General features: G+C 38.8%; 1 protein-coding gene across 19 annotated transcripts in view; it reads right to left on the bottom strand.

Annotated features, from left to right (window-relative positions):
• Positions 1 to 16,872, bottom strand: part of EPB41L3 (erythrocyte membrane protein band 4.1 like 3) — a 146,067-nt gene that overhangs the window by 12,353 nt on the left and 116,842 nt on the right. For 6 of the 19 annotated variants that reach the window (XM_050942106.1, XM_050942102.1, XM_050942113.1 and 3 more), the window contains exons 10-15: positions 16,282 to 16,499; positions 11,773 to 12,336; positions 7,556 to 7,609; positions 5,625 to 5,660; positions 5,393 to 5,458; positions 4,760 to 4,951 (exon numbers count right to left, since the gene is read on the bottom strand). In XM_050942106.1, coding sequence (XP_050798063.1) covers positions 4,760 to 4,951; positions 5,393 to 5,458; positions 5,625 to 5,660; positions 7,556 to 7,609; positions 11,773 to 12,336; positions 16,282 to 16,499 — 1,130 coding nt within the window. The remainder of the gene's footprint in view (positions 1 to 4,759; positions 4,952 to 5,392; positions 5,459 to 5,624; positions 5,661 to 7,555; positions 7,610 to 11,772; positions 12,337 to 16,281; positions 16,500 to 16,872) is intronic. The other 13 variants (XM_050942121.1, XM_050942108.1, XM_050942107.1 and 10 more) reach the window with 12 other exon arrangements.

Here is a 16,872-nt window from a genome sequence, read left to right as displayed (position 1 = left end):
CTTCCACTGATAATAAATATCTTCCCAGCCACTGATTTTAAAAAGCCAAGGTAAACAGATGAGTCTTGCACTGTATCCCAGAAGCTTGCCAAACTGAGACTCTAGTATAGTGCGATTTCTAAAGCCAAAGCTGTCCATCATGAATGCTTTGTCATCTGCTCATAGGGATTCATCCCTTGGGGAGGACAGTAAGAGCATTCCAGCTAATTGTAGCTACCATTGATGTACTGACGTAACAGATTACAGTGACTATAAAGATACCGCCCCATTCATGAAGGTGTCATTAGCTGCTATTCTAAGGGTATGTCTACATCTACAATTTTGCAGCGCTGGTTGTTACAGCTGTATTAGTACAGCTGTATAGGGCCAGCGCTGCAGAGTGGCCACACTTACAGCAACCAGCGCTGCAAGTGGTGTTAGATGTGGCCACACTGCAGCGCTGTTGGGCGGCTTCAAGGGGAGTTCGGGGAACGCGAGAGCAAACCGGGAAAGGAGACCAGCTTCGCCGCGGTTTGCTCTCGCGTTCCCCGAACCACCCTGCAAACCGTAGGGAAGGAGACCTGCTTGCTCGGGTTCGGGGAACGCGAGAGCAAACCGGGGAAGGAGACCAGCTTCGCCGCGGTTTGCTCTCGCGTTCCCGGAACCACCCAGCAAACCGTAGGGAAGGAGACCTGCTTGCTCGGGGGTTCGGGGAACGCGAGAGCAAACCGGGAAAGGAGACCAGCTTCGCCGCGGTTTGCTCTCGCGTTCCCCGAACCACCCTGCAAACCGCAGGGAAGGAGACCTGCTTGCTCGGGGGTTCGGGGAACGCGAGAGCAAACCGGGAAAGGAGACCAGCTTGATTACCAGAGGCTTCCTCAGGTATGCTGGGATACCTGCTTATTCCACGGAGGTCAAGAAAAGCGCTGGTAAGTGTCTACACTTGATTACCAGCGCTGGATCACCAGCGCTGGATCCTCTACACCCGAGACAAAACGGGAGTACGGCCAGCGCTGCAAACAGGGAGTTGCAGCGCTGGTGATGCCCTGCAGATGTGTACACCTCCTAAGTTGCAGCGCTGTAACCCCCTCACCAGCGCTGCAACTTTGTGATGTAGACAAGCCCCCAGTGACTATAAAGATACCGCCCCATTCATGAAGGTGTCATTAGCTGCTATTCTAAGTATAAACTCTGAGGATTTTCTCAATACAAAGGGGACACAATCTGTGCTCTTATATTCATGTAAACCATCAATGAAGAAATTATGTTCTATAGAAGAGGCACTCAGAGATTTAATACATTTAATGTTGCTTGGTTACCTTTATATGGATTAAACTTTATCTGATGTTAGACAGTGTGATCTCTCTTTGGGAAAAAGGAGATAGTTTAGGAAATGTAAAGGCAAAGAAGTTACTGCACCACATTGTTAGAAAAAGGGGTTACTACTTACTGCAGAACTGTACATAATTTACTTTGTAAGGCCACACCAAGTTCAGCATGGTACTTAAGCACCTGCATAGTTTTAAACATTTGAGTAGCCCCACATAAATCAATAGGATTATTTGCACGCTTAAAGCTACCAATTCTGCTCTATACTTCCTGAATCAGAGCTTAAATACAGTGTTTAGGAATGATACCTTTTTACTATACTGAAACTGGATTCCTACTATGTAGCTGCATTTTTAGGAGACTCTTCCCTAGGCATCTGTAGAGTATCTATCACCACAGTGTCTAAGCACTGCATATATTGGATACAAGTTGAAAGATCCTTAGAATCATCCCTTTCTAATTCCTGGTTTAGGCTTCCTTACAAGTTTGAGATTGTACACTATCCCTGAATGCATTGCCCTGATCTGTATAAGCAGTTCCTTGTAATATCTGGGATCCAGGGCTTTTCTGAGTGAGAGTGTTTCTCTCTTCAGGTGTTCAAAGAACTGGAAGCTGAGGAGCGTTTCCAAACATACAAGTGCAAGTTTCTCCATATTTTCCCATTACCGTCTGTGACAGACCCAGACCAGTGGGGTACAGGAGTCTGGTAGCACTGGATGAATAGTTTTCTGTTCCCTGAGTGACAAAAGCAGGGGCTGCCCTAGAGAAATCAGGAACTTTCTAGAACCAATTAAGACAGGCAAGCTAATTAAGACACCAGGAGCCAGTTCCGAACTTACTAGAATCAATTATGGCAGACAGACTAATCAGGACATCTGGTTTAAAAAAGGACCTCCCACCAGTCAGTGAGGGGATGTGCAAGGAGCAGGGAGCGAGAAGGTGTGCTGCTGGAAGAGTGAAGAGCTCAAGCGTGATCAGGCTTCAGGAGGAAGATCCTGCAGTGAGGATAAAGAAAGTTCTGGGGGGAGACGATGGGGAAGTAGCCCAGGGAGTTGTAGCTGTCACGCAGCTGACACAGGGGACATTGTAGACAGCTGGTATCCATAGAGCCCTAGGCTGGAACCCAGTGTAGAGCGTGGGCCTGGGTTCCCCCAAACTCCTGATCGGACACAGGAGGAGTTGACCTGGTCTGTGAGCAACATCAGAAGGGAAGGTCTAATTTGGAAAGGGATCTGGCCTGTCCCTGACCCATGAGGTAGGACACAGAGACTGCGGGGATTGATCTCCATTTCCCTCACACTGGCCAGTGATGAGATTAGCTGAGTGAATGGCAGGTTTGAGCCTCTATCAGAAGTGGCCAAACTGATGACTGCCGTGAACCTCTGAGGTTAGCGATTCCGCCAAAAAGCGCAGGACCCACTGTCATGAATATGAAGGGAAGGGTGACTACCTTTCTGTATACAGTGCTATGGGGTCCCTCCCTATGGAGGCCAGAGGCACAAAATCCTCTTACTTGTAAAGGGTTAAGAAGCTCAAGTAACCTAGCTGGCACCTGACCAAAAGGACCAATAAGGAGACAAGATTCCCACCTTATGCAGAAGATATATAAAGGAGTAAAACAGAACAGAAAAACAAAAGCCTCCCCCTGAGATTTGAAAGTATCTTGTCCCCTTTAGATTGAGATTTCCTCAGAACAGAGAATGCCTTTAAGTGCTTGGAAAGCACCTAGCACCTAATGGAAGTGACCTCAAATAAAATACACAGAGGGTAATAGGGTGATAAAGAATAGCCAACATGGATTTGTCAAGAACAAATCATGCCAAACCAACTTCATTTCCTTCTTTGAAAGGGTTACTGGCCTATTGGATGGGGGAGGGATGGGGGGAGTAGTACATATGCTATATCTTGATTTTAGTAAGGCTTTTGTGACACAGTCCAAAATTACATTCTCATAAGCAAACTAGGGAAATGTGGTCCAGATGACATTACTATAAGGTGGGTGCACAACTGGTTGAAAAACTGTACCCAGAGAGTAGTTATCAGTGGTTCATTGTCAAACTGGGAATGAGTATCCAGTGGTGCATGGCATGGGTCAGTCCAAAGTCCAAAACTATTCAATATTTTCATTAATGACTTGGATAATGGAATGAAGATTGTGCTTATAAAATGTGCAGATGACACCAAACTGGGAGGGGTTGCAAGCACTTTGGAGGGCAGGATTAGAATTCATAACAACCCTGACAAACTGGAGAATTGGTCTGAATTCAACAAGATGAAATTCAATAAACGTTAAGTGCAAAGTACTTCATTTCAGAAGGAAAAAAATCACATGCACAGCTACAAAAATGGGGAATAACTGGTGAGAGGGTAGTCCTGCTGCAAAGGATCTCGGGGTTACAGTGCTTCACAAATTGAATATGAGTCACCAATGTGATGCAGTTGCAAAAAAGCCTAATAATCATTCTGGGGTTATGTAATGGGGTTTGCAAACCCCATAGTGAGCATAGTTCAGAAGGCAGAGGAGAGTCTTTCCTGCTTACAGGCAATCAGGCTGACCATACCCCAGCACAGCTGCTAGAACTGCCAATCATGGAAACATGCACCCACAGATTGGACCAATAAAGAAAACGAGCCCAGCTATATAGGATAGAGAACAGAGAGAAAGGGGGGCAGAAAGGTCTGGGATAGAAGAGGGGCAACAGGTGGCCTCTGAGAAACTGACAAAAGGAGACTGTAGGCCCTGGAGTTTAAAGGCTGGTAGACTCAATTTAAGTTAAGAATTTATGGACTGGTCTAATTGCAGATAAATTTAAAAGTTAGGAAAAAGCTGGGACCCCTAGAGATACTGCACCAAGAGCAGTTGACAGATATAGTAACAGGAGCGTGTATGAAAGACAAAGAAGGTAATTTCCTGCTCTACTTGGTACTGGTGAGGCCTCAGCTGGAGTACTGTGTCCAATTCAGGATGCCACACTTCAAGAAAGATGTGGACAAATTGGAGAGAGTCCACAAAAATGATAAAGGTTTAGAAAACCTGATCTACAAGGAAAGGTTAAAGAACTGGGAATGTTTAGTCTTGAGAAAAGACGACTGAGGGAGAGTGGAACATGATAATAGTCTTCAAATATGTTAAAGGGTTGTTATAAAAAGGACTGTGATCAATTCTTCTCCATGTCCACTGAAGGCAGGACAAAAAGTAATGGACTTTACTTGCAATGCGGGAAGATTAGATACTTTCTAACTCTAAGGGCAGTTAAGTCCTGGCATCCAAGGGGGGTTGTGGATTCCCCATCATTGGAGGTTTTAAAGAACAGGTTGGACAAACATCTATCAAAGATGGTCTGGGTTTACTTAGTTGTGCCCCAGCACAGAGGGCTGGACTTGATGACTTCTCATGGTCCCTTCCAGCCCTACATTTCTATAATTCCGAGTCTGATGAAAAGGCACTGACCTCTTCAGGCACAAGTGGTTCAATCATTGGAGCTTCCTCCTGTCTTGCAGCAAGCCGAACTGGAGATGTCGAAAGCCTCTTCTCCCATTCGTTAGACACTGTAGTGTCTGTGGAGGTTTCCAAGAAAGTTCGTTTCAGTTCACTTATATTGGTCTGGTGTTTCATCAGGTCTTCTTGATTTTTGTCTAGCTCCTGGATAATATAAAAACAAGGACATTTTGTAACATTCACCTAAGCTGCCAAAATGTAAAAATCAAAATGTGTAAATTGGTTAGTGAAGAAGGTAGTAAGTATTTCAGGGGATCAGGGATCACAGCACTAACACAACACTTGTGAAAATGTGATATTTTGAAGGATATCTCCACAGAAAATCTAGTTCATGTGAGCAATAAAATACTCCTAACTTCACCCGTATACACTATAAGCTATACTTGATAAAGAAACTTTGAACATGTATACACATATATTTATGGAACAAGGTAGAGAAAGCCATTGTAATCTGAGAAAAAACAGCCATTTAATTTATTAGCAGGTGGGAGTACACAGTTCATGCATCATAGTGCAGATCCACAGGTTTACCACTAAAACCAACACACATGTACAGTACATGCACTGGTATATACCAATACCAACCTCTAACATAAGATTACTATGTTTGACATACACATTTTCACCCTTTATTCGCTTAATCAGACTATTCTGAAAGAAGTGAAAAGAAAGGGAAAGGTAAGGGACACAATATTCAAAGGATACAAAATGCTGTTCTATGCATTGCTTCACAAAGACTTGGCAAATGGCATGCTGAGAGATATGAACACTGCGGACACCCACAATTCAGTAACGCACATGGCCTTCCATTCTGTACCTGTGCCTTGAGATCTCCATCTTCCTCTTGATCCGACTGGCAGCATAGGAAAGATTTGAAAACAAAACCTTACCAACACAAATCAATGTAAGGTGACAAAAGCTGATCTGTATATTTTATAATGCTAACTTTCTACTGAGAGTATTGGAGAAATGGGTGGACACATTTATCAACCCAACCTTGCACGGTTCTCATATCTCATACAAGAGCCTTCTTTTAAACTTGCTAAATGTGAAAAAAGGATATTAAAACTTCATTTTTCTGTATGTCTGTGTGCTCAAATATTCACAGATCCTCTATCCATTTATGAGCCAGCATTCAGACTTCCTGCTGAGATGTAATGTTGTATTATACTTTAACGCTAATAGTAAGAGCTTCAGATCTACATGACACCAAGAGTTTAAAGTTATAAATAAAGGTCTACTAGCAGTCTCCTACAAACTTCGAAGCAAGGTGACAGTGCACAATGCTGCATACAAAGCTGGAACATCATCTAATTCCATAAAGTGCTATTTCACTAATTTTATTCATTTGGTCTCTGCCTCTGAAAGTGTTTTTATACGCACATTTTAGCTATATTATGTATATATTGTCTCTGGATCCACTTACAGGAACTGCACTCTGGAATGGCATTCTCATTGTGATCCTAAATTTTCTGAAGTGACTGATGGTTTCGGTTGCTTCAGTTTGTGAGTGCCCAACTTGAGACATTTGAAAATCAGGCCCTTATTAGCTGTCAGGTACTCAACGCTTTCTGAAAAATCAGGTCCCTAATAAGACACTATGTTGGGAACTCAAAAGTTCAGGGTTCCAAAATCTGTACCTGTGAAAATTTAACTTAAATGTTTTCAATATATCCTTTCTGTATAGTTAAAAATAAAATTTTAGATGAGAGAAACAATACAAAATTCTATTTTTTCTACTGGTATCAACATTCATAATGTCCGTTTCATTAATAGGTTCTGCTGATTTTTGGGCCACTATTTTCTTGTTGATATTTTTAAATTTACTCTTAATTATTCAAATAACTGCAAATTCTGTATTTGACATTCCCATTACCACGTAATTCAAGTCTACTGTATTTACAAGCAAGATCTGATTGCCATTGATATGCTGCATACAGAATATTTCCCTGATGGTGATTTTAATTATAATTTGAAATAGTGACTGGATCATTTTGAAACCCTTTAATAATGTATGTGATAACACTGTGCGGCTTTACCTCATATTGTATCAAATTCAGCCCTGTTGTATGCAGCTGCAACTCCATTAACGCCACAGAAGTTACACCCTCTTCACTGGAGTTGTAATGGAGCTGAATTTTGTGTATTCAGTATACTTACTATATTGTGTATATTTTTAGGGTTTTGTTTGTTTGTTTATTTGAGGAAGAGGGCTAAGCTATTTATTTTCATCCTCTGAAAATAATACACGTAACAATACATGTATTATAAATGTTACATGTTAAACAGAATTCAAGGCACAGTCTCAGATATGATTGAGGAAACTTGAGTACATTCCAGGAGGAGAAAAATTCTCCCAGCAGAAACTTTTGAATATCTGTCTGTTCTCCCTTTTTATACATTTAATTCTCCTTAACATGTTCGTCTTAAAAACAAGATACCACCACCTCAGTCAGCATTACAGCCCAGGGAAACAGCATTTGTTCAATTTATTTTACTACCATCTGTTACCTACACAATACACAAAGCAGTTTAGCCTAATTGCCAAACAGAAACCCAAAATAAAATGACTCTAGAATGGATGTTTGAAACTTAAGGAATAAAATAAACTTTTCAACACACACATATACAGAAAGGTATCTAAACTGCAGCAACAGAGGCACAGAATAGAGCTAATATACAGGATCTGAGAGAGCTGAAGCTACACGCTACATTCTTTGATAACGATATGCTGGTGACTGTACAAACCTCTGTGGCAGTAGTTTCACCATCAGCTGCAGTATCCGTCTGTTCACTGTCCGTCTATTTTGTTGCACAAGTAACCAAGTTCCAAGAGGTAAGCAGGAATAAAGAACAAACCCATATTGTCAGTAAATGCAGGTCACAGCTTGAATTGCTAAGTCTAGATCCCTGTGGTGTGGCTTTTTAAACCATATATAATTTAAAGCAGTAAAAAAAAAATGCTATATTTAATAAAACAGAACAGACTCAGAGGAAGACTCAAGGCATAATGTACACAGTATATGGCTTTACCATAACAGCTTTATTAGTCAAACAAAACCTTTCCTGAAAAAATGTTATTTGAATCACAGGTTTTTCCTCTTAAGAAAGCCAGGTGGCTTTTTAAAGAACTAAAACCTTGTAAAAATATATATGATTAACAAACTTCTCCCCCACAACATAAAGATACAGTCCTGTTAATCAATTGTTTTTGCTAGTATACATAGTTACGGTGGTGTTTGATTTTGTGGTTAGAGGGGGAAAAGATGATAATTAAAAAATAAAATAAAAAAGCTACTTTAACAGTCACCTGACTTTCAGCCCCTCATCTGTACAGATTTTATTACTGTCCCCACATTTAAACATTACGAGGCTGTCTGCATTACCAAGGAGTTCAAATAAATATATAGTCATCTACAGTCCACCTATGTCATTTGTATGGCTCACCCCGCAATTCTTAGTGCTAAGATAGAGCTGCCACTATTGTTTCCAATATTAAAAAGGAACATACTTACCATTTAAAAAAAGAATACAATTTTAAACACTTTTCATTCCAATTAAAAATACTGACCCTCCTCCCCCCAAAAAAGAAACACCTCAAACCAAACCCAAGTACAAGTAGTAAAAATGAAACAAAGCACAGCATTATGCAGCCTCATGTACCCCTACTTCTTAGGCTGCATACGTAGAACATTGACACGGTAAAGTACATCTGGGAATAGACAATATGAGTGTCAATAATTTAACATGTCTAGAGTCAAATTTAGGTAACTTCTAATGAGGTGGTTGTTAAAATGGTTAATAGGCTTGCAGATAATCAAAATAACGACTTTAAAAGCAAAAATATCATTAAGTGCCATTAAGTCACCTGCCCTTGATGTGCATGCACAACTTTCACTGAAATCAATGAGAGTTCATCAACTGACCAAGGATCATAAATGGTCATGAGACTATATATAAAGTAATAAAAGTCAGGTAATTTATAGTTAAGACAATACTCTTCATCCTTAAGTCTCGTCAACATGAAGAGAGAGAAAAAAGGCAACACAGTTGAAGGTACAGATGGAAGGTCAGACTCAACTGCGAATTTCCTACCTTCTGTCAGTTTGTGACAATTTTAATGTTACCTTAAAGACACTTTTGATACTTCCTTCACTGCCTTTGGCTATCACTCCTTGTTTTGAATCAAGGGTACAGAATGTGTATTATTCATATGCTAGCCAGAACTGATTAAGTCATTTTGGTCTACTGGGTACATACAAAATAGTTTATAGAATTTTCTAGTAAGTGGGTTTGACTGGACAGGCTACTTTTTTTTGCATGAAAGTTTAGTGCCAGAATAAATCATAAATCAAAATACATTGATTACAAACAGTGTTATAAAAAGATTCTGTAAAAGCAGCTGCTAGTAAAGCAGTCATTCCTTTTTTATACTAAAAGATCAGACATCATTACAATTTTATAAGCAAAACTGTTTTTGTGTTAAAACAGTACAACTAAAATCCAATTTACACTTGTAACTTAAAAACATCTGAATAGATGAGTCCAAGTATTTTTAAAAAAAAAAATAAAAAATGTTCTGGGGCCAAGACACTGTAATGCTAAATTTTGGCACAGATTGTTATTACAACAGTTAGGATTTGGAAAGAAAAGGCTATCAAGAATTTTAATCACTAAGGTGTGACTCGTGCAGCTAATGAAATATAAAGGGACAAATTCTGCCCTTGGAGACACAGCCTGACGCCGATGCACATCTCAGGATAGAATGTGGTTAAAGAGGAGGTTTGATCAGAATACAGTCTGCAGGGGCAGGATACTTATTGTAGCTCTTAAATATGTCATGCACATCATTGGGTACACTACTGTTAGCTAAAAGTACACATTTATACAGACAGGTTTTTCCCCCCTATTTCTTCCTTAATGAAACAAATTCTAAATGAAATATAGAAATCAGTATATAACCATGATGGACAAATCTCCTAATAAACAAATCTACACCAAGAGACTAAAAGCTGATGTTATTGAACTACTTGTCAAAGATTTGAAGTCATTAAAAAGCAGTGAAATGCACGTTTAAGAGGCTCAGCAAGGCAGTTTTCAATAGGAACAGAGTTAAAAGAATGGCTGGTTAAAATTATAGACCAACTGTAGTGCTCTGAATGATATGCAGCTGCTGGCACTATTGGTAGGCTAGGGGATACGAAAGAAAAAAAATAGCTATATTGTGATAAAGCTTCAGTTGCTTCTCCTCTAATTTGTGACAATAACTGCTGTGATTTGTTTTGCCAATGTAATGCAGACATGCCCAACTTTAAAACATATTAACTTTCATGCAATATTTTGCACAAGAAATACACCCTGGATTAGGCACAAGTCTGTGTAATTTGCCATACAAGTACTGATTCTGGGGTAACCATTATCACAAAAGGACTAAATTGCCAAGTTTATTTTACACATTGTTATGATGATATTCACTTTGACCACTAAGTCTAACACCAAAAGAGGTGCTCATTTCTGAAAGAACACCACACAAATGATTACATAAAACACTGCCTTATTATTATTTTTGGCTACACACTCTGCTTCTATAACAGACAATATATTATTATGTTTGTATTATAATAATCATCTGAGTGCAGAGCTATTGTAAGTTGAAATTTAATGCTATCTCAAAGTGAAGACATGAAATGAGACAGTAAAATGGATCTTGGACGCCTTTCATCCTAAATTGCAGTTTTCTTCTTAAAGACTGGAACCAAAAACATCTGAAGAAAATGTTATGGTGCAAACGGATGTAACTCTGGCATTCCATAAAAGGGAATCACAATCCTATGGCCAAATGTTGCTGAAACTCATGGGGCAGATTTTAAAAATCTTTAGACGAACAGAATCTGCATACAATGCAAGTCAGACTAATAACTGCATGTACAAATGGCTAATAGTAATTTATATATGCAATTACCTGATTTGTGTCTGCAACAATGGTACAATTGTATGCACAAAACAGGCATGTAGTTTCTAAAAATCTAAAATAAAGATTCTAAAAATCTGACCCCATGCTTTTACTCTGTCAGCATAGAAAGGGTCAGGAATAAAATAGATACCAATTACTCAGTATCTGTTATACAATCAAGTAGATTCCCTTTCTTCTTCTTCTTCTATGTAATTACATCCAAATTTCTCACCAGAACTACAGATCTTGTTGCCAGGCAAATTGCTTTAGCTGTATTTTGTTATAAGCCATCCAGTTTACTGACAGAAAGCATTAATTTTGGTAGTGCTAATTCAAGGCAGCAAGTGGTAACTAGGACATGCTGTAGTTGCAACTGAAAAACGTACCAATGCAAATTTTCAGTGGAATGCTGCACTGAATGGGATACTAGCTGAATCTAAGTAGACACAGGATCAAGCCACGAAGATCAGATCCAGATTTTGACATTCAAAGTTTGGGATCTTAGGAACTGGGGATTTTGTTTGGCCTGTTACAAAATTAAAGACCATTTTCAAAATTCTGACTGGTTTGGATTCTGAGCACCCCCAAAATTTGGAATAGTGCCAATTATTAGTTGTTTGATATGTAATTATGCATGCAATTGTACTTAACTACTCGCTATTTAAATAACTCTTCTAAACTGTCTTTAGTAAAAACTAGTATTAACTGGCTGAAAAAACCTGATTGGAAGAAAGAGTTCAGTTATTGTTCTTTAGAGTTGAGTTGTGGCAAATTGTAAGTGTAATTCATTGCACAACAACTGATAAAAGTTTGAACCAAGCTGCTATCTCATTCACAGTGTTGTGCCTAACCCTGGGACCCAAGCTGCACTCCCAACACAAAAAACTCTTACATATCAGCACAGACAGAAATGAGGTTCTGAAAGTAGGACCACTATTGCAGCATTCTAACACTGTTTAGGACTGAAGCACTGAACACAAAAAAGAAGTGTGTTCTATGCCGAGGTACACACCTCTTCCTCTGAACTGTCACTCAGGTCATTGTCAAGTGAGGCACTCAAGGAGGCCGCCTTGGGCTCCAGGTAGCAGAGGCACATAGCCAGAGGAAAGGAGAGAGTGAGAGCATATGGCACTGAGAACGAGGCAGATAGCAGAAAGAAAAATATGAAAAGGAAACAAGGCACGAGGGATGGTGATCGGATGGGAAGGTAATTCTGCACACTTTCAGGCAGGAAGTTGGTTTCAGAGAGGTTAGGGAAGGAAAGGTAGCCATCATCATCCAGGAGAGCAGGAAATGACTCTGGAAGTTGCAAGGAGAAGGAAAACAGTGTTCCACCGTTACCAGCTTTTTGCTTATAGTTAAAAGCCATGTCTTGTTCAGCAGAGCAAACTCTTCCTTTTCTATCAGAGTCTAAGTCAGACTCACCGTGTATTTGCATAATGTCTTTAGATGACTCATAACTTAACGGGTTTTGAGCATTCTCCTTACATCTCCTACGAAGCTTTGTTGAAGATACAGGGGGACCAGACTGTGAGGTTGATGAGGAATGAAATGAATCAGTGCCAAGCAAAGATGACTGATGAAAGAGAAAGAGCAGCAAACAAGGTGCAGAAGCAAAAGGACAAAAAGAAAACTGTAATTAGTTAATTTTCTTCTATGTTTATATATACAAAACTTACAAAACAGAATTTTAACACCAAAGCTTTTCACTAAGTTAAATGAGATCAATTCTCACACTGCATGCCAATTATTAGTGATGGAGGGTTGCAGCTTACAAAAGCAACTTCTTCATTCAACATTTGTCTGTCCAGTCATACTGTAGTACACGATTTAAATAAAAGTCCTTTAAAGGAACCTTGTCTATGTGCATCTCCAGATGCTGTGGATTCCTATCTATCATAAGTACTTTCAAACATGAAGTACATGGAAAACAATCACCCCCGCAGCCCCCCAAAAAATAAAGACAAAAATCCCTAAAGAAAAAAAGCCATTGAAGCAAGGAAAAGAACTTCTAATAACTATTCTGCTTATGACAACATGACCTGCAGTCCTTACTCAGTGAAGTCAGTGGGAAATTAGCGTGGGCAAGGACTAGGCACAAAGTGAGAGATTTTCAAAAGCACAAAAGGTATTTAGATGTCTGTCATCTGAGATTTTGAAAATCTCTCCCAAAATGACTGAAAAATCAAGGCTTTCAATAGTCTTTTCCCAAGTCTCCTCCACAGAATATTGGACAGAATAAAATGTCCCAAAATTAAAGATGACCAAAAGTGAAAACTTACTCTGGTTTTGGGAAGAATGACTAGCTCAGCCATTGCCAGTTTCATGGAAGGGTAACTCCGCAGGAAAATCATACTCAGTAGACGAACACAGAGGGACAGATCCTCAGCTAGCTTTACAACAGGTGAAGATCTGCTCAGTATATTTAAATTTCTGATCCCACTTGTGTTTTGTGATTGGGGTCATCAAACCCATAATCATTTTGGCCACATGGAAAGAAGCCTTGCCTAATAATCAAATAATAGTTGTAAATAACTTTTCAGAAGGCCCAGGAATGGCCCTCTTCACCAAGGGCTGCACAAGTACATAGTGTGACTTCCGTATCCTTTGGAAAGAGCAATTGCATTGGCCCCAAACAGGCCAGTAGGAACAGGAGGTTTGGGAGCAGACTGGAGGAGGGGACACAGGATCCTTGGCTATGAAGATGCAATGTCCCGAATAGCCCCCCATTGGCTGTGCAAGGGAATACTATTGCAGTCTATGGGCTAGGGTTCTAACTACATGAGCCTTGTGGGTAACGGCTGAATTACATACAAAGCCAAATCCCTCTGGTTTTGCGCTAGAAGAGTAATTTTTTTTATCCTTTATGCACAGGCAAAAAAATGCAGCCAATACGCTTGCTAGAAAGTTTGCTCTACCTATGAAGAACAGGCAGGATTTACTACTCTTTCACTGAGATGCAAGAATGTTAGAAGGGCATTCAACACAATATTTAAAATTTAGACAAATAAAACAAGACAATGGTGTGAGTTGCCACGAGGGAATGCACTCTATTAGTACGCTGTGAAACTATCACATTCCCTCGTAGCCTCTCATTGGCATTCTTTAAAAAAAAAAAAAAAAAAAAAAAAAAAAAAAAAAAAAAGCCAGTAGATTTATAATGTTTATTTATTTTTAGACACACTGGGTCAAATTCAATATGGCCCACTGTGAATAAATGAAACAGAACCAGCTCTATTACTCAAACTGAGACAACTTGAACTGCACCCATTATTACTGTGTTCCTAGACCAGTTTTCTACATTTCACATGCATTTACAGTCTTACACCCTGATCTCAAAACCAGCTCCATGTGAGCCAATTGCAAGAGAAGGGGCCTTAATGCCATATCCTATCATCACTGGTTACTGTATGTAAACCTAACTATGTATGTTAGTCACAGGAGCTGGTCCCCTTAAGATCAACATTTACATTAAAAAATTACTGATTTTTCCCATTATTTTCCTTTAGCCTTTAGGTAATGATGCACCTAATTTCATAAAAAAAAAAAAACAAGTGAAAAGCATTTTATAAATTTTAGATACTTATGTTTAATATAACATCAATTTTAAACATTATTCAAAATGGATTCCTTTTTTAACTATCTGCCAATAATTTTATGTTCAAGTGCTATGTTCAAGCCCATACCTGCTCTGAAGTGTCCACAGATTAAATCTGGATGAAATTACTTTATTATATGTGATATATGCACACAAACATATCTTTACAATATGAAGCCAAAAGTCATAATTTGTAAATTCTTCTTCTGCCAGTAATATTTTAATGAATTTATTTACACGCTTGGATAATTAACATTTAGAATTTCTCCTGGTATACTAGTTAGACCTGCAAGGCTTAATTCAAACTGTAAAATTCCTTATCAGAAAAGCTGAAAAACTATATACAAAAGTTTAGATTTCTTTGAATCAGAATCAAATTGAAAATTGGTCCAGGTCTTAAGGCCTGAACCATATTCCTATTTAGGTCAATAGCAAAACTCCCATGGTCCTCAATAGAAACCGAACTGGGTCTTTAATAGTATTTTAAAATTGCAGCCCTCTTAATTGATTACTTAAATACAATTTTTATTTTTGAAAAATAAATGATGTATTCTGGGGGTAAGTAACTTCACAATGTTCTTCTGAAGGTCTCATCAGCAATTTCCAGCTATATGTCTCCTTTGAACTGCAGCTCACCCTCCTGCTTGACCTAAGTTAACAATCCCATAGGGACAGCATTTATTTCCAGTGGATATTTTCTCCCCTGCCCCATACATTGGAATTTCAATTTAGTCTTTTCCATTCACAATCCTTCTTAAAAATTACAAAGGTATTATTTTTTAAAGAGAGTTCTAAAGGGTGGTCTCTGTTTTGGGGTACAATTCGCATGTGTACATTTTTTCCCGGAATTTTTGCATCTGTGACTTAATTGCAGGTGTCTGTTTAGGAACTTGAACCTCCAATTACTTACCTCATTGCAGGCATATCTCAGGTAGCGAGAAGTGCAAGCTCTCAGATTTGTATCCATAATTTATTTGTGGGTATAAAATGTGGAGGTGCAATTCTGTGCTTCTAAGCAGGCTGGTCCTCACCCTTTTTTGAAAATGTGCTTTTTAATATGGAGCATCAAAGTTCAAGAAATGTCCCTTTGCATTATATCCTAGGCACAAATATTTCACACACTCTTTTTCTGATGTAGGAGAACAGGAAGATTGTTTGGCTGCATATTTCCTGATTCTATCTGCTTTTTCTTCAGTGCTAATCTCTGAAGTTCAGCATCTGCTCTGTTTGATTTACTCTTTATCAAGAATAGAGCAAGCTGAATTCCAGAGTTATTGGGAGAGGAGGATGGGATGTAGTGAATGACAGAAATCTATACCACATGACTAAGGAGTAGAGAAATGCCAGTAAAAATAGGCTTTTCAATGCAAAACTACATAAAAGGGAAGCCAACACCCTACTAAGCCAGAAAGAAACATGCTACAGTAAACTAGCGCCAAACAGTTAGGTGTAGAGAATATATGCCCATTAAGTATGTGCTGAGATATGGAATGTGACTAGAAAAAAACCCAAGTGATTCTTCAAATGCTGAACTGTGCAAAAAAACCCTGAAAAATATTGTTGCCCATTGAAAAGTGAATAATAACAAAATAAATAAATTAAAACAAAAACAAAAAAGTGCAAAAGTGTAGTATGTAAATACCACGTCTTTTAGATCTTCCCTGCTGAAAGCCATATAACACTGACTGCTAAATCAAACTGTTTCTAAACCAAGCAGCAGAAAGCATGAATTAATTTTAAACACATCACCTACTCACTCTCAGAGAGTACATAGCACCAATACAAAGTTTTCTTGTTATGCGTTTAATACACATTATCCTTCTTCTTATCCTTACTGAATTTTGCTTCTCTCTCTAACAATTACAGTGGTGCTCCAAGCACTTCACAGCTGGGTGAGTTAAACAGTAAACCTGAAAACATTACCTTTGTGTCATGGCGTATTGCAGAGACTGGAGTGATTTCCTCTCCTTTTTTTTTGCCCTCTTCCTCATCTCTTTCTTCCTCTGCTTTTTTCTCTGGAGTCACAGTGGTTATCAAGTTGGTTTGAGAGATGCCCTTTGTTGTGGCGTACTGGCCAGTACCAACCTCTGCAGCAGACATAGAATCCTTCATGTACATTTCATGGTTTTCATTCACTGATGCTAAAAGCAAATATAATTTAAAGAGATAAAGTCTGAAATAGCTTGTTCTGCAGAGCTGAGTAAAATTAGAAGCTGGATTAGAAAAAAACATTATTTTGCTGAAAACATGAAAATATATTTCAGGTATTCAAAAACATGCATATATACTTAAATAAAAGTGTTACATGCCTACTTTAAAGGTCTGGGTTGTACATACATACATACACACATTATTTTTCAGATGTGTGTGTATACATACACTACCTTCATAATGCATGCATTATGCATTATTTTGAACTGTTAGTAAGCTGTTAAAGCGCTTACTATGATTTAATATCTGAATGAAATTAACGCTTTGCCATATTAGTAGGTCAGGAATGTAAGAAAAATAACT

Source organism: Gopherus flavomarginatus, chromosome 2, assembly GCF_025201925.1.
Source record: "Gopherus flavomarginatus isolate rGopFla2 chromosome 2, rGopFla2.mat.asm, whole genome shotgun sequence".
In the NCBI taxonomy this organism is placed as follows: Eukaryota; Metazoa; Chordata; order Testudines; family Testudinidae; genus Gopherus; species Gopherus flavomarginatus.
The sequence above is the reverse complement of the archived record's forward strand: the minus strand, read 5'-3'. Positions and strand labels throughout refer to the sequence as shown.